Raw genomic sequence first — 21,557 nt, forward strand, 5'->3', positions numbered from 1 at the left:
TAATTTTTAAATTAAATTTTTAAAAAATAAATATTACAGAAATATTTTTTTAAAAGACACTTTTTAAAAGTAATAATATTACGATAATGAATGTGTGTGTGGGCTCAGTTTGCTGACATTAAGGTACAGACATGACTCATAAATCGGCTATTTTAGCGAGCTAAATTACAGTTATTGGGACCCAATGCTGATACCCCTCCCTACGTTATAATGAAAAGCAAGAGAATAATCAAACAAATTGCAATTACAAAGAGTCTTTTTTTATTATTGTTGAAACAGGATGACATTTTCTTAAAAAAAAGGTTTGGTGTATTCTACCAGCAATCATTTTGTACATATAGAAAATAAAAGCAGATACAAAAGAAAACTGGACTTGTTTTTTTGTTTTTTTTTTTTGTGTGTGTTGGGCCTTGCACTCACATGGGATAGTTCAACACCACGTCCTGCTTGGCCAGCTCCAGCAACATGGGGTCGTCGAAGAACTTGCTGATGCTCACGTCCTCGCTCAAGCCCTGCCACGAAACAGGATGTCACTCACGTGTTTGTGTGTGTGTTAAAGAGTGGGGGTGACGACTAAGCTAAGCTCACCTTGCGCCGTCGGGTCTTGATCATGAACTCTCTGGCCAGGTGGGGGGCGGGCTGAGGCTCCAGAGGCCTGATCACGATGCTCTTGTCCAACGGGTCGCCGGGGACGATCTGCAGGAGACGAGAGAGGGGGTTATCTTGTGGAAAAAGCCTACAACTAAATGAACTTAAGTGAGTTTTTTTTCATGACAGTGGCGCCCCCTGTGGGTGCTGGTCAAAATGCCAGCATACTATAAGACTGACAATCATTGCTCAATGTTTTGTTTTTCCATCGAATGGCCAATGTAACCATTTCCAAGAAGTTGGTCCAAAATGAAACCACAACAAACTTCAAGCTGCCGCTGGTCCACTCGGGATATCTTTTCCATTTCTAATCAGGCGGAGGTAAAAATCCCAGAAACAATCCATCAAAGTGAAAGACGCGTGACGTTCTCGCTGAGTGGACGCCTTTCGGAGGCGGCTCTCCAACTACCCCCCCCCATCTCCCCTCCCAAACCCCCACCACCGTTCATATTATCTGATTCGTTGGCAAGCTCCAGACTCGGGGAGCGGCGGCCATCAAGTTGACGGAGGAGGCGACGTGCGAGCGACGCCGGTGACCAACGCTGGTGTCAGTGCCGCGTTGGCAGGTTGTCTTGTGAAATGATTTGAGTCATGCTGACCGACGGCACGCCACGCAAGGAGCCTCGCACAAGCTTGCTCATCATCATCATCATCATCATGTGATAATGTAACGACACGCTAGAAGTTGAACGTTCCTGGCCTCAGCTGGTGAACAACAATTGCATCGACACGGGGCAAATCAACAGATGGACGGAACAGTACGTCGACGCCGATCACAAGCCGGTCCTGGCAGAGGAACGCCATGCTAACGAGTTTAATGGGGCAAACACACAGCTGAATCAATATGTGCTAGCCAGCGTCTCGCTTTGTCAAAGCGCAGCGGTGGCGGCGGCGGCGAAGACGGATGCTGAGTAAGTAAATATGTAATCATGCTAGCAATGACGGGACCCGTGCTGGAGGCCAGGAAGATCCTTGCGGGACAAGGACGCGCCATGTGACTTGCACGGGAGGGGAATAAATCATTCCTTGGGACGGCGTCACGTGAGGCAGATAATTGATGCACAACTTTCAACGCCGTATCATCGCTTTCACGTACTTATAAAAGTTAAACACACTCAAGTGTGCGCTTCTTCCAGATGAACGACTCAGTTCCGTACGCGCACTTTGAATCGTTCAGGTGCTACATGACAGCTTTTAGCCCGAGCGATTGCTTTCCCTTCCACATGAAGGACTGCGGCGTACAGGAATCACCCCCCCCCCCATCCCACCCGGAGTGGGCTTAATGTTCGCCGACAGCCGCAGAGCACGCACAAACACATGTCATACACGGCAGCCGCAGACGGACTTAAATCTTAATGACTCAACAGCAGCACTTCAACAGTGATTTAGGCTGAGTGGCGGACATGCGCACATGGCGGGGGAGGGGGGGGGGGGCACAGCAGGATGGCGTTCTGTGCACGGGTTTAGCACGTGTGCATAATGTGTTAGTTCACACACTCGGGACTTCCGTGTTTAATGCTTCCTGAGCTGTATGGCATTTTATTTGGAGAATGGGATTGGACGGTGAGCACGAACCCACAGGACATTACGTGCTCCTGCATACGTGTCAAGAAGTCACATGTGCAATTTCGACACATTTATTCCTGTAAACGTCCAAATATACGAGGACCACTGCACTGTGTCGTTATTAGCGTTGCTCAGAGGATCAGCAACCTGGCAGTTAATGAGTGTACTGCAGTGTTAATGAGTTCTGTGCTCTCCTATTGTCTGTTAATGCAACATGAGTCCTGGCTGTGTGTGTCGTTTTAGATTTGGCTAGCAGCACCCCGTTGTGTTTTTTGTTGATGGACCACCTTCTCGCCATGCGGGTAGACATGTCGAGACCGCCTTCATATCTTCATGATGGTTGCTCGAGTCAAGCTAGGTTGACAAGTGTGGCCGATAGAGGACATCAACACGTACCTGCCAGTGATGGAAGACGGACAGAGCGAAGGCCTGCCCCTGAGTGTGAGTGCGGAGGTCGGTCTCGAAGCCGAAGGAGTCGATGGCTGGGATGAAAGCCTTGATGGTGTAGAGTGGAGAGCCCGGGATCGGCGCGTCCTGAGTCACGTGACCCCTGTGAGACGACGGAACGTTAATAATAATAATAATAATAATAAAATGATGAAATTATGTTTTCTCTCGTGAATCAAACCTCCGTCGCGCCAGCACCGTGTAGACAGCGGACACACAGTCAGCCGGAGCCTGAACTTCCACAAAGTAGTACGGCTCCATCAACCTTGGCGTGGCCTGCAACGCAAGCAACCATATGTTTCCTTTTGTAAGCACGCGGCTAATGCATGCACAGGTGACCCATGGCGGCCACGCGGTCGAAAATGAGATGAGACGACGAGCCAAAACGGCCGAAAGAGGAACGTCACCGCCTCGCAATTAAAGAGAATGATGGTCAGCAAAAATGCAAAGTGTAATCAAGGTAATGGAACATTAAAGAGAGCCTTTCTTAATGGCAGATAAGATGGGGAGGGGGGCGGAGGTGCTCACCATGAGGAAGGCCGAGTACACCACCCTCCTGGCGGTCGGGATAACCTGGCCGCCTCCTCGGTGCAGTGGCTCCTGGGCGATGACCGCATCCAGGATCTTGAATTTCACATTCCTGATGGCTGAGGGCAGGACAGGAAGATGGCGGGCGGGGAGAAGCCAAGGAGGAAGGAAGGAGAGAGTCTTTTACACGCTCGGGTCGGGGGTGCAAAGTGGTCAAATTAAGCTAATACTTAATTTGTAGTGCTCTATTGTATTGTGAATCTGGAATTGTGCGAATGGCTCAATTTAAAGTCGCACCATCGCAAATCAGACAATGTGCCCGCTTGCCTATTTGCGTCTCCTTTTATTAGGCACGAATGACAAACGATGCTTCGTGGTTAGCATTAGCGCTCAGAGCCAGACTGCAGTCACCTACAGGACGCGGCTGAAATTGTACCAGAGGGCGCCAACGGGAATGAGGATGAGCCTTACGTTCGTCACAGAGAGGCCCCTCCCTGGTGCCCCACTGGAAACCCTGAACGATGCTGTCTTTGACCGAGCCCAGCAGCGCCTTGTCCACCTGCCGGGAACAACAACAACAAAAACAACAACACATAAACATTTGCTGAATCAAGTAAGCTTTGCTTCTTCCCACTCCTTTTCAACATGTGGGAGTGTGAATTGTACTATTATGTATTCCAATGTAACTTATATGCATGTTCAAAATAAATCAAACCATTACCGTTTGTTCAGCAGTCCTTGAACGCACCATAGTAGCGTCATTGATAAGTCATTGATTATCTTGCATTATTTATTCGTGATGAGAATCTAAATACGTGCGGTGAAGAACATTTAGGCCTTCATGCTGGATTGTGCCTTCGGTTTGTTAGCTTCCGTTGCGTGTGAACAACGGCAATTGAAGAGAGACAGGGGAGGGTTCTGGAGCTGAATCTAACCCAGGGGTGGGCAAACTACGGCCTGGGGGCCACATCCGGCCCGCCAAGTGTTTCAATATGGCCCGCCTGTTTTTTCCAAAGTATTTCATTTAAACTCAACACATAACCTGGCATCGTGGCTTGTGCCAACTTTTTGATGGTTGAGGTAGCTGCTTTATCAATTTCGTTATTTGATGTGGTCTGTTGTTTACAAAATACTCCTGGAAAAAGGAGCACAAGCACAATAATAGTAATAATAATAATAATAATAATAATAATAATAATGTTGTCAATAATGATAATAATACTACTATTATATTAATATTGTTGTTAATAATAATAATATAATAATGGTAGTAATAATATTATTATTAACAAAATAATAATATAATAACATTACTATAACTAATAATAATTCTAATAAAAATAACAATAATAATGATAATAATAATAATACATTTATAACACACTTTACATCAAATAAATGATTTCAAAGTGCACATATAGCAGATTGCATGACACTTTTACATGTAAAATATGTGTAAAAATATAGGTGTAAAAATGGACTGTTACGTGTAAAATACTACATAATCCCCCCCGTCAATTTTGTTAAATTAATGCGGCCCGCGAGTCAAAAAGTTTGCCCACCCCTGATCTAACCTATTCATTCCAACCATCGCTTTTGCTGCAAATGTTGATCCAAAACCTGAGAACGTGAAGCTACTTCCTGTTAGGTGAGGCGTGGAACGTTACTCCCGCTAAAATCTGAGTTGGTTTGCATATTGTAAAGAGTAAATGACTTTACATGGCATTATACTTGAGTAGATATGACACCAATTTACCCAAGTTAAGCTATATTTGCATATATTGATTATACATTTATATATTATTTATACACGTTTCTCTGCATGTGGGCGGACCTTGTCGGAAAGAGTCATTTTTAAAAAAAATCCAAACATTTAGCCGACCTCAGAGGGCAGCGTGTCGTCCACAAGGATATTGGGTCCCGTCGTGTCGGGTCCAAAGGCCCAGATGGACCTGGCAGCCAGCAGATCCCAGTCATACTTTGTCTGGAAAAACTCCCCCAGCTTCTTCCTTTGGGGTGGAGAGAGGCGAGAGGAAGCGGTTAGAAAAGGTGCTTTGCGTGAAGTGTCAGCTGTAACATAAAGGAGATTGGTTGATCGGGAGGGGAGGGGGGGCTTGAGGGGTTAATGGAAGAGGAAGAGCAGAGCGGGGGCTTTGGTCTAATGGGGGTGTGAAGTGTGTCGCTCTTCTGGCACCGCTGCACTCGTGTGACCTCGTCGCACAAAAAGGAAGCTTGGAACGGGCTAACGCACACATATAGAATATATACACGGGATATAAGCGGCCGGCGGACGGGAAGTCTCATGCGTGCTTTCAGAGCGTTTTCAATTAGTGTAAGTGAGTAGATCGATACAGCGAGGAGGCTCTTAAAAAAAAAAAAAAAAAAAAAAGCTCCGCCTTCTTTTCCACAATACACAGCACACCATCTTTTATTTTCTGTCCAAATATTCCAGAAAGGAAACGTTCCATAAATCAGCATTTTAATTAAATGTTAAATTTAATTCCGGAAAACACACTCTGCTGAATTAAAACTCATCAGAATGTTATCAGCTTGAAAAGCACCTAAGAGTTAGCAGGAAGAAGATTGGCTGGTTTTACCATCAAAAGGAACATGTGACCACTCAATAGTCCGCATTCTTCAATCGCAGCCTTTAATTAAAAGGAACAAATCATTCCTACACGGCTGCGCATTGTGACTGCAAACCGACGCATTAAAAGAGGAATAAGGCGGTGAAATATGGTCACGTTCAAAATGTCTGGAGGGATGTCGAACACGGAAGGTGCGTTACACCTCCACTTAATTGACCTTTTCATTCTGCGTCGTACCTGTTCCACGTGATCTGCACCACTTCGTTCTCGATGTCCTCGGCCAGCCCCTTCTCCAAGGGCTCGGCGATCATGGTGATCTTATTCCTGTCAATCACATCACATGACCGTCAATCAATCACTCACACTGACACCATTCTACAACCCCCAGCAGTAAACATATTTATCTCACAAACTTTTGTGTTTATATTATATTTGTAATTGACACAATTAGGGATGTTTTTTATGTTTTCACTTTTTGTTTGGCGTCTCAGCAAAACACTTGAGGGACGACGTCTCCACAACCGTTTCGCAGAAGGTCACAACTGGGTCGGCAACCTGCAGACATAAACAAGCGATATTACAAAAGAAAAGGACATTCTAAAAGAACTAAAAACCTAGTATTATACAGTAAAAGGAAGTAGTGAGTTACTTTGATGTCAATCTCAGAGTACATCTTGCGCAGGTCGTGCATGACACAGTCCAGGTAGAGCTCCCCGGTGCCCAGGATGACGTGTTCTCCTGACTCTTCCACCTGAAGGCCACACGATAACCAAACAATTTAAGCTTATAGTTTCCAATGACACACCAGTACAGTGGAACTCGCTTGCGTCCAACTCGATGGCGTCAACATTCAAATGTGGCGAAGGCATTACATCATGTCCTGCTTTGAGTACGTAAGGTGCTCAGCACAAAATGAACATGAGTTGTGTTTGTTGTCAGCTAAAGATAGCGATTCGGCAAAGTTTAGCATCATTGAACGTATGCCTTATTGTAACATGAATGTAAATTGCTCATCGCCTGTCCGAGGCTGCTTGTGTGTGTGTGTGTGTGTGTGTGTGTACGTTCAACTCACGCGCATAACAGTTTTTCTGTAGTTCAACTCAAATTAAAAAAAAAAAAGACACCACCATTCTAATATATGCTAGCTGCTGGTTGTGGTATTTAAATTTTTTGGTTAAAAAAAGTGTTACTTCCTGTTCAGTGCAAAGTAAGCTTCAAAATAAAAGACATGGCAGTATTGATCTGTTTTACTACAATTTTTCTGTAGTTCAACTCAATTACAAAAAAAAGACACCACCATTAGTAATATGTGCTAGCTGCTGGTTGTGGTATTTACATTTTTTGGTTAAAAAAAAGTGTTACTTCCTGTTCAGTGCAAAGTAAGCTTCTAAATAAAAGACATGGCAGTATTGATCTGTTTTACTACAGTTTTTCAACTCAATAAAAAAAAAAAGACACCACCATTAGTAATATATGCTAGCTGCTGGTTGTGGTATTTACATTTTTTGGTTAAAAAAAAAAGTGTTACTTCCTGTTCAGTGCAATGTAAGCTTCAAAATAAAAGACATGGCAGTATTGATCTGATTTACTACAGTTTTTCTGTAGTTCAACTCAATTACAAAAAAAAAAAAAAGACACCACCATTAGTAATATATGCTCGCTACTGGTTGTGGTATTTACATTTTTTGGTAAAAAAAAAAAGTGTTACTTCCTGTTCAGTGCAAAGTAAGCTTCAAAACAAAAGACATGGCATGATCTGTTTTACTACAGTTTTTCTGTAGTTCAACTCAATTCCAAAAAAAAGACACCACCATTAGTAATATATGCTAGCTGCTGGTTGCGGTATTTAAATTTTTTGGTTAAAAAAAGTGTTACTTCCTGTTCAGTGCAAAGTAAGCTTCAAAATAAAAGACATGGCAGTATTGATCTGTTTTACTACAGTTTTTCAACTCAATAATAAAAAAAAAACACCATTAGTAATATATGCTCGCTGCTGGTTGTGGTATTTTAATTTTTTGGTTAAAAAAAGTGTTACTTCCTGTTCAGTGCAAAGTAAGCTTCAAAATAAAAGGCATGGCAGTATTGATCTGTTTTACCACAGATTCTAACAGCATTCATGTCAGTGTCAGTGCAACTGATATTGGTATTGATGTACCTTGGTGGTGAGGGAGGGGTAACTCTTGTTGACCTTCCTGAGTCCATCCAACATTTTGGGCAGCTCTGACGGGTTGACGGGCTCCACGGCAATCTTTATCACGGACGCCGTGTTGAACTTCAATGGTCTGAAAATCTGAGCCTGGAGATAGAGTCATAGTAGTGAACCACACATCAAACGGGCAAACTTTTTTTTTTTTATAGAAGTGAAGAAAGTCCAGTCTCACGTCTTCATTCCCTCTGGGCTCCGTGATGGTGGCAGTCTTGACTATGGGCTGGTCACATCCTTCGATAAGGACCCAATTCCCAGCAGGCACTCGATTGACTTCAATTTGGTATCTTTAAAAAACGAGTGGAAGGGATGAGATTTAACAAAAATCAGCCCCTTGACCTTTAATTGTCAGAAAAATGAGGCCAAATCCTCAAAGCGTACCTGGCGACTGATATCCAGAGCCGGCCCACGGTGCAGACCTGGGAATCCTCCTCATCCTCCAGGGTGTAGTTCTCTCCTAAGACCTTGACTGGCTGGCCCGCCTGGATGGTCCCGCTCAGCACCCTGCCAAATGCGTGGAACTGCACGCCGTCCTCTGTGCTGTACATCTTAGTGGTGTGGCACATCAGAGGACCCTGATGGAGGCGAGGAGGGGATAAGGATGACAATTTGGGATGTGGAAGTCTTTCAAGTGGAATGACTGCGGTTGGCGGATTCACTCACTTCAGGGTCACACTCAGCCATGGCTTCCCCCAGGTCCGAGTCCAGACCTCCGGTGTAGGTGTGCTCTATCTTGTTCCGAGCGCCTTCCTGTGGTGAGGGGATGTGCTGCACACACATGTCCACAAAGCCTACAGAGGGCGGAAAAAGGAGCCATTTTGTATAATGTTGCTTTCTATAAAAAAAAGCTAAATAAACTAAAAAGAGGCATACCGGTGAACTCGCCAAAGAAGCGGTTACACACCAGCCTCAGCAGCGGCCTGATGTTAAGTTTCAGTTCCTCTTTGGACAAGTGTACCCCCAACTCGTCCAGGACTCTGGGGAGGGACGTGTCCACGTCTCCAACCACCTAAACAAACAGTCTTGATTGGCACTTCAGGGAAATAAACATTGATCCATTTTTTTTGGTGCATTCTTACCTGTGAGAGGATTTTGTAGAGAGGCTCCAGGACAAACTCCACAAAGCTGCGCTGAGAGTTACTATTGGGAGCTTTCTTTGTGAACTTGCGTCTGGGATGAAATGCAACACAAAATAATGAAGGCGGGTGTGGCATTAGAAACATCTTAATGTCTAACATTGCTTAAAAGCTCACGTTTTGGGGTTAAAATAAATGTCCCCCCAGAGTCTTTTGGAAAACTCGGTGTAGTTGATGTCACCTGCAAAAAAACACACACTCCTAAGAGGGGTGCATTTAGCGAGAACAAAACAGGCTCGTTGGGTGTATTGTCGCACCGTAAGTATCCGCATAGATCTTTGCAAAGGACCCCAGGGTGAAGCAGATGCTGTACTGCGAGCTGGCGAAGCAGACGTTCCCCAGGAGAGGAGAAACCACCAAGTTCTCGTCAGTGGAGTACGTGCTGAGAGAGGAAGTGGGACAAGTGAACACACACTCAGAACAGGAAGTCGCTTCTCTGTCTCCATGGGGCTGCTGGGAATTTTACCTGAGCAACCCGTTGACCTCGTCAACGATGTGGCGAAGTTTGTAGTAGGCGTCCGTGGGGGGTAGTTTGAGCTCCACGATGAGCCGGTCCACTTTGTTGATGCAGATGGTGATGGCCATGTGCTCCTGGACGGCGTGTTTGATGAGTCGCTCGGTATTCAGCATCACCTGCAAACAAATAAAACGCACATTTATTTCGCTCATATTGGAACACGATGACAAAAAAACATACTCCTTCCGCCGCGTCGATGAAGAGGATGATGCCGTCTGAGATGCGGATGCTGGATGTGACCTCATCAGAGAAGTTGACGTGACCTTTAGGGGACAAGAGTGTTTGCTTTCTGTTGTCTCGCCACAAAATGAGAACACGCGTGCAAAAGAAGACGCATACCTGGCGTGTCCATGATGTTCAACAGGTAGGATTTGCCTCTGGAGTCGGGCAGCACCATTGTGACGGGGGTACTCTTGATGCCAACCCCCCGCTGTGAAACATACACATGATATAATCAGCCAAATGCTTCTATTTATACCCTTTATATTAGGAATTATTGCAGATTCTAAATATATTTTGTTTGTTGACATGTGTAACGCTGGTGTTTATAAGAAAGCGCTCACCTCCTGTTCGGTAAAGAGGATGTCGGTGTAGCGGAGCTGAAAAAGCCAAGAGTCGTGTTGGAGAGCAGTCATTTTAGTCCTGAATGAATGTTGAGTTATCTTTGTTAGCGCACTCACATCTATGTCATCCCTTTTCCTAATTTCTGGGTGCGTCTGCTCGATCAGGCAGTCCACGAAGCAGGTCTGAATAAGGTTGAAACATTTTATGAAGTCATTTAAAAAAAGGACAGATATGTTATGAGCTCAGATTGTGATGATCTTGAGAAGCATATGTTTCCTCGGGTAAAACGCCATGGAGCACTTCCAGAAAAAGGACACAGACGGAAATGGGCAGGGAAGAAATCTAACCTTGCCGTGGTGGAGGTGACCGCACAGAGTGACATTACGGATCAGCTCGGGACTGTCCATCAAGTCTGCAAGGAATCTGGTAGGGATTAAAATACCACTTAATTAATGCAACACAACAAGCAGGAAAGATTATACAAACGCAATGAAAAGATCACTCACTCCATGTCGTAAACGGTAGCGGGTAACTCTTGCTCCATCAGGGTGAACTGCTTGTGTCTCACTGGCTTGATGATGGGCTCTGATGGGGAAAAATTAGCATGCGTTGAAGTTTAGTATTGAAGCTAAAGCTACTTTTCTTCATCACACACCTGTAAGAGGTTGCGTATCTTCCTCTTGGACGATAGTTTCCACTTCAGGCCCGTAGACCTCCTCTGCTGTCGGGTAGTATTTCTTGTCCTCATGCAGGACCACCTCCATGCCAAGGACGTCCTCATCGGCATCAGCCGGCTCGTCGTCATCATTCTCATCTCCCTGTCAGAGGAGAGTTATATAATAAATAACCTGCATTGGTGTGTGACATTATCAGATAAAATATTAGTAAATAAATATGGGGAGTGGTACCTCATCAACGTCTCTGTCCTCCGCATCCAGATCATTTTCATCGTCGTCATCAGAGTCCAGCTCTGGACCGATGTAGTTCCCAAATTCGTCGTACAGATCAGCCTCCATTTCGTAGAGAACTGAGGAAAAGGTTGTGTATGAAGCAGCACACTGTCAACAAGTTCGCAAAGCCTTTTATGATCTTTGCTATCTGTTTTGTTACAATGTGTTGTGAGCTGAAATGCCGATAATTAATCAATAAGAATAATCTGATCACGTAACATAATAAACTTATATTATAATATATAAGTTTTCGTGATTTAATATATAATTTTCGTATAATATATAATATTTCGTGACCTCACATCGATTAGCGTCACTAGCCCATTGAACTCTGTAGTGTAGCTAATGCTAACTTAGCTTGCAAGGTTGCGATACCACAGACAGTGACGATATTCACTATTTAAATAAGCTCGATTATTATTGCATATTAGAGGGGTCTGCGTTTTAATTTTGCGCTGCGTTATTAAGCAAACATTTCTAAAAGTATTAGCATGCTAGTAAGCTAAACAGGCAAAGAATGAATGGCAAGAGGCTACAACGTCCAGGTTACGTTATTGCGGAGCGACTTCAAACATGTATTCTCACCGCGTTGAATTGTTGCCCAAATAGTAGACAAATTACTCACCTGTAGTCTGTTATAACGAAGCACTAACGTATTCCTTTGCGAACAATATAGAAGTAATTTGATTGTGTTGCAACCTTTTATAATTTTCAACTACCGCCATGCGCGAGAGCCGCTACTTCCGGTTTGCTCTTATTCTACTGTTTTAAAGTGCGGACGAGCTTAAAAATAACTGGCTCACTGTCGCCCCCGTCGGCACGTGGTGGCCACTTAGTAGACTGCAATTCAGAAATGCTTCCACCCAAAGATACAGTCAGCTGTATGTATTGTACGTTTTGTATATGTATTTTTTGCATTTTATAATACTTCCTTACTAAAACCGGAACACTTGAAGACATTCTATCGAAATTGGTAAAACAAAGGAGGAATCAGCACGTGTTTACATTTAGTGAAATTACTATTAGGACATGGTTTTTGATAAGTCAGTTGTTACTGCACATGCGCAACACACCGTTTAGAAATACCGCCCACGATATGGACGTCGTACAAAAAGCAGTAGCATTAATTTGACCGTCAGATGGCGCCAGATGTACATGTTTACAGGTTATAACGCCCTGTGTACATCGTAATTGCCTACAACAACAATAGTGGTTTTTTTATACAGCTGACAGACCAAAGTTTGTCCACTTACAGTATATTTAATGAACAGTATATCTGCTGAGTTGTCATAAATCAAACACACACAAACGATTCAGTTGATGGCTTTATTCCTTTTGCTGGTAATAGTTTGCTCCAACAGAGTAAACACAAAAAGACTTCCGACATAAAAAGACATACAGTACATTTCAAGATAAAGCACCTTCTTGAAGAATATTGCAGAGATTAGTACATGGAAAAGTGCACTTTGTGAAAAGTAATTGAATTGAAAACATTTTGCACGACGTTAATATAATTATTGCCTTCAAAGTTGCCACTGAACCTCCCTACTCGGTCACTATCTTCCTCAGCCGCTGCACCACGTCTTCCGCGGTGGTCCAGGGCACCGTCACCGCCTTGAACTCCCCCGGCATGGACTCGTGGGTTTCCGTGATGAGTCGGTGCATGGGGAAGTCTCGCCGCGGGAAGGCCACGTCCCGGGGCCCCAGTGCGAGTGCCGGGCAGAAGTCGTTGGCTCCGTCCCCCACGTAGAAGACCCTTTGGTAGGGGCGTCCTCGCTCCTGCGTACGGCGACTCACATACTCCCGGATGATGGCCTGCTTGCACATGTTCTCTGGGCACCGCTGGCACTCGTGGGTGTGGAAGCCCTTCAGGACCAGGCGGCCGTCCCTGTTGAAGGTGGCCGGGTTGCTGAAGATGCGATGGAAGAGGGGTCGCGCCCCGGCGCGTCTCAGCCACGACTCGATGAAGAAGGTGTTGGCGTCCGACACCAGGATGACTTCGAAGTCGTGCGAGGGCCGGTTGCGGAGGAACTGGAAGAGCGTGAGCATGCCGGGTGTGGCGGGCAACTTCTCCATGACCCCGCGTATGTCGCTCTCGGTGACGCCCTGCTCGGCCAGGTAGGCCAGGACACGCTGCATGTAGTCGTTGTAGCGGCCCGGCTGGTAGGTGTCCTTCAGCCAGCTGGGGAGGTGCTGACTCGGGGCGGTCTGCACCACCATGTCGTCGCTGGTCTCGTCCACGATGGTCTCGTCAAAGTCGAAGATGATGAGGAAGCGCTTGTTCGGGGGGATGTGACCCGGGTGGGAGGCCATCCTGCTGTCGTTGTGCACTCGGGACCCGGGGAGCTCTTCCTCGCCTGGGGGGTGAGGTGGGAAATAACAGCAGTTGAAGAACGAGTCCCCCATGACTGTCTAATGATGCACGGTGGCGGCCGCAGTGGTCTTCTTCTGCATCCCAAGGTGAAGTGGGGGTCTTCTGGAGAGGAAGGGATGTGGAGAAGTCCCATTTGAATATCATTTCAAGAGAGCGCCGATTCTCAAACTGTGGCACAAGTGCCACTGATGGCACGCAAGCTCCACACAGTGGTAGTCACAGTAGTTCCTATACCTCCACATCCGATACTTAGCATAAACAGTTTGAGTACCACCATAACAGAACAAGGGTCTCCAACCTGCATCACGCTAGTTCTCTGAAGACGCAAACTTTTGAAAATATTACATCATCTCCCGCCTAAATGCTGAAAAACCACAACGACAAGCCGCCATTTTTCGATCAAACGCAATCTGCAATCTTTTTTTTCCATTAAAAAAAAAACAGTCAAAGTTAATGTACATCATTTGGCGAGCTACAAGCAGCTCAGGGGCGACATGTTGGAGACCACTGTAAAAGAGAAGGGTCACTTCATTAGGTACACCTGCATGCATACGTGCGTACTAGCGGAATGGTGTATCACTATGGGAGGTGTTTCTAATATTTTGGTTGCATAAAACACAAAAACAGAGTATTATCAGTTATTATTATTATTATATTATTATTATCAGTAAAAATATCACATTTGATAGGAGGTGCATGTGTACCTAATGAAGTGACCATGCAGTCGTCTGTGTTTTTTTTTTTTTACTCACCTTTTTGGTGTGTTGGTGCGTGGAAGTGGATCACATGGAGCACCCAGCCAGGGTCTGTTATTTTTTGGAAAGGTGAAGTGTCAATAAAGTTTTTTTAAAAAGTCATATACAAGCCCTTATGATGAAACATGATGATTGTAAAATAAGGAGTCAACGCTAAAGCAACCAATGGCTACACTGTGTCAACATTAAAGAGCAATTTATTTGTAATTGACAATTAAGAGCTTTGTCGTGTCGAACACACGTCAACGTCACACAGGTATTTGACCTACTTTCTTATAAAAACATCAACAGAAAAAAACAGCTGATTTATGAGATATTTGTACAGAAAGGTAACATTAAACACATACTTGCGTCACCTCTGCTGGTTGGGATCGTCGTTTAATGGTTCGGTCCAGTCGCACTGAAAGGAAAGGCGGTGTTACTCGGCTTTTTATGCGACACGCGAACGCACCACCGCCGCCGCCGCCGCTGCCTCGTGAGCGCGCCGAGTCCGCCCAGTTAATGACAGAGCTGCTTCTGCGGCTGCGCGCGCTCACGACTCAAATATACGGCATAATACAGAAAGACCGCACTTCCTCATACCCTTTCTGTCAATATCACATTAGAAACTGGTCAGACCTGTACCCTGGGGTAAAAAACTGGGTCTAGTCAGCCCACAATATAAACAGGCCAAGCCTAAAATGAGCTAAACCTGGTGTACTAGCTAATGTACCCCAGCATAGTAACATAACAAAACCAGAATAAATACATTGGAACAAACACGACAGTGGACTATAGCACATAAATACAACATAGAGCATTATAATAGTATTATGGGGAATATACAGTACCTTTAGGCAGGGGCGTCACTAGGTTCTGGGGGGGGGGGGGGGGGGCTCGGGGGCTCACCCCCTGGAGATGCAACACAACCATTACCATTAGGAAATCCAAAAAACAAACAATAAAAAAATAAAAATAAAATAATAAAAATTAAAAAAAATAATAATATAAATTATATCATTATTATAATATTAATTAGCCTATTATTATTACTATCATCATTCTTCTCACCCCCTGGAGATGCAACACAACCATTACCATTAGGAAATCCAAAAAACAAACAATAAAATAAAATAATAATAATAATAAAAATTAAAAAATGTATATAATATAAATTATATCATTATTATAATATTAATTAGCCTATTATTATTACTATCATCATTCTTCTCACCCCCTGGAGATGCAACACAACCATTACCATTAGGAAATCCAAAAAACAAACAATAAAATAAAATAATAATAATAATTAAAAAAATATATAATATAAATTATATCATTATTATAATATTAATTAGCCTATTATTATTACTATCATCATTCTTCTTCTTCTGAATATTACTACTATAAATAATAAATTAATGATTTATTATTTTTTTAACTCCTATTCTTGCCCTATTATATAAATTTGTTTTGTAAAAAAAAATCAATAAAAATATCAAATTATTTAGGGGGGCTTAAGACCATTTTAGCCCCCTAAAATAGGCCTTGTGACGCCACTGCCTTTAGGTATAATCTCAATAATCACTGACTATAAATTGTATATAATAATAAAAAAAGACCCTATAGGTATAAACTGGACTAGCTCAGAATATACCTCGTCATCATAAAAAAAACATATGAACAAATATGGAATAATAACTGACTACAGATGGGAATATAAATGGTATATACCAGACCAGCTGAGTATACACCCCATGCAGGATATAACAACAGTGACTCGAGGGTACACATTGGGTTGCCATACACACAGATTTTACACTACAATAGCTCAGATAGACTCGAATATACCATGCCCCCCCCCCACACACACACACTTTCAGGTTCAAAAAGCTTGTACCCAGATGGCCGGGAATAAAACCACTATAGAGTATACACAATATACTATCTCAGGTTGTGTATTAACTAGATTAGATTGGAATACTGGTGTATAAATAGGGTTATGATAGTGTACACAGTACAATAAATACAAATGGTGTGTAAACATACTGTGCTGTACAGTATTGCGTTTACAAGATGTGCAGTTCAATGCCCTATGTTGGATTCATAACTGCGGCGCTTTCTCCTGCAGATAGTGCCATCAAACCAGAAATTACTAAATCTGCAAATGGACGCCCAAACTATCTTTGCCTCTTGAGAAGAGCTTTCCGTGCCAGCGTTCCGTGTTAATACGGGCCAGTGTGCCATCACGCTACTTCCCTTCACCTCAACAGGAAGCGTCTTCAAAAGTTCATGATCATGCTTCCTGCGATGCTTCCTCCCTCGCTTATTTCTGGTGCACACGCAGCTTGATTGGCAAGACCCCCACTTCAAAAAGCCAGCATGAAAAGAACCCCCGCCTCCACCTATTCTTCTCCTTCTCTTATCTTCCTCTTACCACGCATGCCCTCCTCCTTCTCCTCCTCCTCCTCCTCACCTCCATGCCTAACAGCTCACAGCTGGCTCGGTGACTGTATCCACAGCCAACAGGGAGATGTTTCGACAGCGTGTTATTATCTCCTCTGTTTTTGTACACGAGCGCCCACTCGCCGCCGCTGAATCACGCCTCTCCAAACCCCCCCCCATGGGCGCACTTGGGACTCACCTACAGCGAGAGAACACACGTTTGTGAAGGTGTTCCATCATCAGGTCATGCGGGAAATGCCATCATCGTTACCTGCACTGTGGAACTTCTTCTGGAAAAGTACGGCTTGTCAGTCAACGGCATCGGGTTGGGTTACTGATGGGGAAAAATAAGGGTGCTGTCATATCCGCCATATTTAGTTGGGTCAAAAGGAACTGGTATTACTATTTGCTGATAACTATTAGCATGTATTTGGAGCCCACCCACAACACCCGAGTTACACCGCATACAACTAGTACTGTAATACCTCATTTATCGGATAACTATTAATGGCCTAAATACAGTTTAACATTATTAGAGCCCTCTAGATATGAAATAACAACCCTATATACACCTTTACATTCCAAAATAGTCGACACAATAACAAAATATGCCATTTAAAGTACTAGTACTACAGTACTCATACGGGTGTGTGTTGTTGCAATTGTATGCAGGTGCTATAGGGGACCAGGAAGTGATGTTGGGGTTCAGGGTTGTCTTACGATGGCGTGGGGTACAGCCTTGTGTTGAGTGTTGTGGAAAAAATTTCTATCATCCTAAGTAGGATAGAGAATGCCTGAAATAAATACATAGCTCTGGCAGTTTTTATTACCTTTGCAAAACAAAGGGGTCAGACAACACACAGTATGCATGGCGGTCTGTAGGTGTCTGGCCAAGAGTGGTCTCTTGGCGGGAACTTTTATACTCCATAGCATGCAAATGAATTACATTACAATAGAAAAGAGACATTCATGTCACTCCCCCAATGCCACCCTCATGTATGGGGGTTAGTCTACACACCCAATCTTCTGGCACCGTTTGTCACACCCATGCGAGAGAACCTCCTAGGGTCAACCATTTGGTGGGACCTCTTGATGTCCCCTGTCCCATGAAGGTAAAGCTTTGATCAAAGAATGACCTCCTCCGACACTGCCCCTAACCCCAGGTTACAGATAGCCTCCTGCTGTGCCACCATCTTTGAAGGGACAGCAGGATGTGCTCGGATGCAAATGTCGAAGCTCTTCAAAAGGCAATAAAGTAATTCACACAATGTGTAACCTAAGTTATACCTGTGAAATATAAAATTTTCCATCACACTCCTCCCTTTTGATTATTAATTAATCACGAATTACAGTACATTTACAGATAAACAAACATCAGATCAGGGTTGTCAGTAAATTAATCATCATGAAAGTTAGGAATGTGGAAAACTGTGTTATAATGTGTTCAATTGTTGTGATAGATGGTGCAGGTGTTGATCGACAGTCAGTTCATTTTGATATTTGGTGTCTGCCATGTGATTGGTTGGCAGTCAGTGCATCCTCTTGCCCAAAGTCAACCGGGATAGGCTCCAGCCTACCCGCAATCCCAGTGAGAATAAGCGACATGGGAAAAAGACGAATGGATGTCCAGGTGTCTTAAAGTGTTTGTCTTCAACTTTTGTGGTAGATGCTGTCCGTATGACATCAACGATGTGGTAAACATGATGTGTATGATTTGAGATGTTAGATTGGCGAATCATGTCAAAGTCCTTGTGCCTCTTTTGATGGCTTGCTGTTGTTCTACCATGTTGTATTCAATCAGTCAGTCAGCCAGCCAGTCCTCTTGATTGAAGCACTCGTTCTTAGGTTGCCGGAGTTTGCGGTGCAAACTCGTGGACTCCATCCAAACACGCAGTTGAGAAGGTTGAGTGCGTCATGGACATTTCTTCCATTCTGTTTAGGTAGTGTCTTTCTGTCTTGACCGATCTGTGTGCAGGTCTCTCATATGACCACGCTGACAGTGGAGTCTTCCCTCTGCTGGAACTCCAACACGTCCTCTCTATGGCCCCCAGGGCCAACAGATGTCAGGTCACTCGACACCCACCAAGAACATAGAAAGAAATTAATGAGCAACACAACATTTTACATCTACGTCATACATGTCAGATGTGTTCTCTACACATGACTAATCTCGAGAACAGTAGGCAACCTAAGAGCAGTAGGCAACCATCATGTAGTGTCTGACTGAATACGACACTTTGTTCATATTTTGGCCATTGACGTCAATTGTAAATGAGCCTTAAAATTTTCAAATTGTCAGGAGAAAGCCAGCGTAAGCATGAGGAGAACGTGAAACTCCACACAGAAAGGTTCTCAAACCTTCTTGCTGTGAGACAGCAGTGCTAACCACTCTTCCATCATGCCACCAATATCTATTTTAACTTTAATTTTAACATCCAGCTCTGCATTTAAGTTTTTGCCAAACAACACAAGGTTTCACTGAATTTAAACCAACACACCATCTGGTCTGAATTTGCATTAAGATGGACATTGTCACACTGTAGTAGTGTTCCTTGCTCACAGCTGGAAATTTGGGTTTCAATGAACCATTTGCTCTCATTAGCATGACCATTGGCACTATGGAAGGCAAAGTACCAAATACAGTAGTATAGTAAAGAAAAAACAAGATACAGTAACTTACCAAAGTCTTCAGTGTGTTGTGCAATCAATGGAGTGTCAATGACACTGTTGATCACTGATCATTATCAACCTCTAATGTTAGAACTCATACCTACCTTTGTTTCACTCACTTTGGTTTTGGAGAAAACAATTCTAGCAAAAAATAATATATCATGTCCAATTCTTAACAATGATTACTCAACAAAATGATATTTTCCCCCCTTTTGACACATGTACTTCCCATGTGTCAACTTCCAAAAGCATTGGCAGTTCCCTGTAAAATCAAATGATGGTTATCTGAAAACAGTAATCTGTGAAGCTGGACACATCAAACAAAAGTTCAACAATTCAAACTGTGGATCCTGAAGAAGTGTCCTGTGGAACAAACTGAAGTTAAAATGATGACACACCCTGCCAGGTGTGTGAATGACTTCAAGTGTTACAGTGTTAATGTTAATACATGTTAGTACTGTTAAACAGTTTACAACAAAAAAGATGTCATGTTTCGGCCACATATGACATTTGTCTTCTCCTCCTCCAGGAGAATGTGCTTTCCTAATGTGGAACAATGAAGGTTAGGCTGGAATAGTTCATAGTAGTTGATGTCTCTCCACAACACAAGAACAACCCTGAAAGAACAATCACATTTAAATTTCAGTCAATAAAAATTTTAGTCACAGTCCACTGTCCCCCATGAAGAACCCTGCTGTTGATGTGTCGCACTCATAGTCGTCATGTCAGGATGTCATTTGCAACACTTAAAAGGTCCAAATTCCTTTGAAAGTCGGATTGTCCTAATTTACAAGGCCTTTTTTGGAATAGCTAATTTTTAGATGAAGGTTCTGCATACCCTAAATTAACTATCTACATTTTAGCAGATTTAATTTATGCCTATTGATGCTAAAAGAGCAGAAAAGCCTAATATGTTCTTTGCATGCGTCTATTAGTAAACTAATCATTGGGTTTGTTCTGTATTGCAATACATTTGTTTCCCTTTCCCAAAGTGATGGTCAGGGATGGCTTCAGCCTCACATTCACTCTCACACAGACAAACAAGACAACACAACAATGAAAAACCAGCTGGACAGTCCTTTCTGAGTGTATTTTTGCCGAAAACACTTTTCAAAAAATCCAATTGCGGACTGTAATAAATTAACAAATTGTTTTTGCATTCCCAATCGAATGTAGAATAGCATGCTTGTACAAAAAGGCCCATATTATTCCATTTGTCACTGTGTCTCTTTTAGATAGAGACCCATGAGGAATGGAATCATGACGTCAAAAAAAAAAAAAAAGTACCTGAGTAACCCAAATGTGCATCAAGGCAGCACTTATGCCCAGAACAAAATATTTGTGAGATAAACATTCCCTAAGCAGCTATCCCTATGTCAATATCTTTTATCAAATTTCTCATCACCATAGAAAGGTATGATGTGCATTGAAGACCTTGCAGAGCATCAATTTGCATTAATTGTGTGTGTGTGTGTGTGTGTGTGCGTGTGAGAAAGTACATTCTTAACCTCCTCCACCAGTTGAGCACTCATGTCACCAGTTTGCATCTTCCTTTGATATGCATACAGCTGATTGGCATCTTGCTTCACCAAAGTGTGAACATCAGGGTCAGTGTAAGTTTTTACAACTTCACCTCCATCTGAATTAGAAAATAGGCCATTTGGTCATTTGCACCATATGCCAACAAACTTAATTTTTGAAGTTGAATTTTCTCTTCAACAGAAAATCCAATGGTGACTTGTCTTTGGTCCATTTCACCTGATTGGCCAACAAAGTTAACATAATTGCCATTCAACTTTGGAGAGGTTAGGAATTTGTCACTCTTAGTGAGTGTGTTTCATCAGAAAGGAAAAGAAATAACCTTGCCATATTTGGTATACTACGTCTTAAAGAGAGAAGTAGATCATATTCTACATAGTTATCAGCAAGAGGGGCTGATTTAAGCCAAGACTCTAAACAAAAGGAAGAAAAGGACAGAGCATATGGATGTGTATGTGTGTGTGTGTTACTGTCAACTTCAGTATCATCCTTGGCATCAGTTGAGTCAGAGTAGCCATGATCCCATCACGCTCCACCTCCTTGCTTCCTTCCACCATGTTTGTTAAGAAAGTCCTCCATCAAGTCTTTGGTCCAAAGTCTCCTTTGCTGCACATGCCAGGGTCATATTGCTGTCCCAGTCTCTTC

At 43.3% G+C, this 21,557-nt stretch overlaps 2 protein-coding genes across 5 annotated transcripts; both read right to left on the minus strand.

The window, feature by feature from the left end:
* Positions 1 to 238: 238 nt before the first annotated feature.
* On the minus strand, positions 239 to 11,910 carry eftud2 (elongation factor Tu GTP binding domain containing 2). The gene is made up of 28 exons (XM_058049089.1): positions 11,776 to 11,910; positions 11,109 to 11,227; positions 10,856 to 11,018; positions 10,707 to 10,785; positions 10,548 to 10,623; positions 10,317 to 10,382; positions 10,200 to 10,235; positions 9,976 to 10,066; positions 9,817 to 9,899; positions 9,586 to 9,752; positions 9,377 to 9,501; positions 9,237 to 9,300; positions 9,063 to 9,153; positions 8,857 to 8,992; positions 8,647 to 8,774; positions 8,365 to 8,558; positions 8,159 to 8,270; positions 7,933 to 8,073; positions 6,427 to 6,528; positions 6,250 to 6,332; positions 6,015 to 6,101; positions 5,072 to 5,198; positions 3,661 to 3,748; positions 3,190 to 3,308; positions 2,843 to 2,937; positions 2,611 to 2,764; positions 589 to 696; positions 239 to 512 (listed from the first exon to the last, which is right to left on the minus strand). Exons 2-28 carry the CDS (start codon positions 11,214 to 11,216, stop codon positions 417 to 419), a joined length of 2,919 nt encoding a protein of 972 aa, XP_057905072.1. The 5' UTR covers positions 11,217 to 11,227; positions 11,776 to 11,910; the 3' UTR covers positions 239 to 416.
* Positions 11,911 to 12,477: 567 nt separating this feature from the next.
* phospho1 (phosphoethanolamine/phosphocholine phosphatase 1) lies at positions 12,478 to 20,582 on the minus strand. 4 transcript variants are annotated; one of them, XM_058048159.1, is made up of 5 exons: positions 16,975 to 20,582; positions 16,735 to 16,902; positions 14,627 to 14,679; positions 14,277 to 14,330; positions 12,478 to 13,626 (listed from the first exon to the last, which is right to left on the minus strand). In XM_058048159.1, the coding sequence occupies exon 5, from the start codon at positions 13,554 to 13,556 to the stop codon at positions 12,696 to 12,698; it is 861 nt and encodes a 286-aa protein (XP_057904142.1). In that variant the 5' UTR covers positions 13,557 to 13,626; positions 14,277 to 14,330; positions 14,627 to 14,679; positions 16,735 to 16,902; positions 16,975 to 20,582; the 3' UTR covers positions 12,478 to 12,695. The 4 variants fall into 4 exon arrangements, with proteins under 4 accessions (XP_057904142.1, XP_057904143.1, XP_057904145.1 ...); XM_058048160.1 differs by lacking the exon at positions 16,735 to 16,902; XM_058048162.1 differs by lacking the exons at positions 16,735 to 16,902; positions 16,975 to 20,582 and having other exon boundaries at positions 12,478 to 13,507; positions 14,627 to 14,803.
* Positions 20,583 to 21,557: the final 975 nt, after the last annotated feature.

This window comes from Doryrhamphus excisus, chromosome 15 (assembly GCF_030265055.1).
Source record: "Doryrhamphus excisus isolate RoL2022-K1 chromosome 15, RoL_Dexc_1.0, whole genome shotgun sequence".
NCBI lineage: Eukaryota > Metazoa > Chordata > Actinopteri > Syngnathiformes > Syngnathidae > Doryrhamphus > Doryrhamphus excisus.

Bases quoted from the DNA above. Each gene is read 5' to 3' on its own strand.
- eftud2 (XM_058049089.1), bottom strand. From the start codon at position 11,216: ATGGAGGCTGATCTGTACGACGAATTTGGGAACTACATCGGTCCAGAG. The intron at 2,765-2,842 runs GTTTGATTCACG...GTCGTCTCACAG, and splicing joins ACGGTGCTGGCGCGACGGAG to GGGTCACGTGACTCAGGACG. The intron at 513-588 runs GTGAGCTTAGCT...GTTTCGTGGCAG, and splicing joins TCAAGACCCGACGGCGCAAG to GGCTTGAGCGAGGACGTGAG.
- phospho1 (XM_058048160.1), bottom strand. From the start codon at position 13,556: ATGGGGGACTCGTTCTTCAACTGCTGTTATTTCCCACCTCACCCCCCA.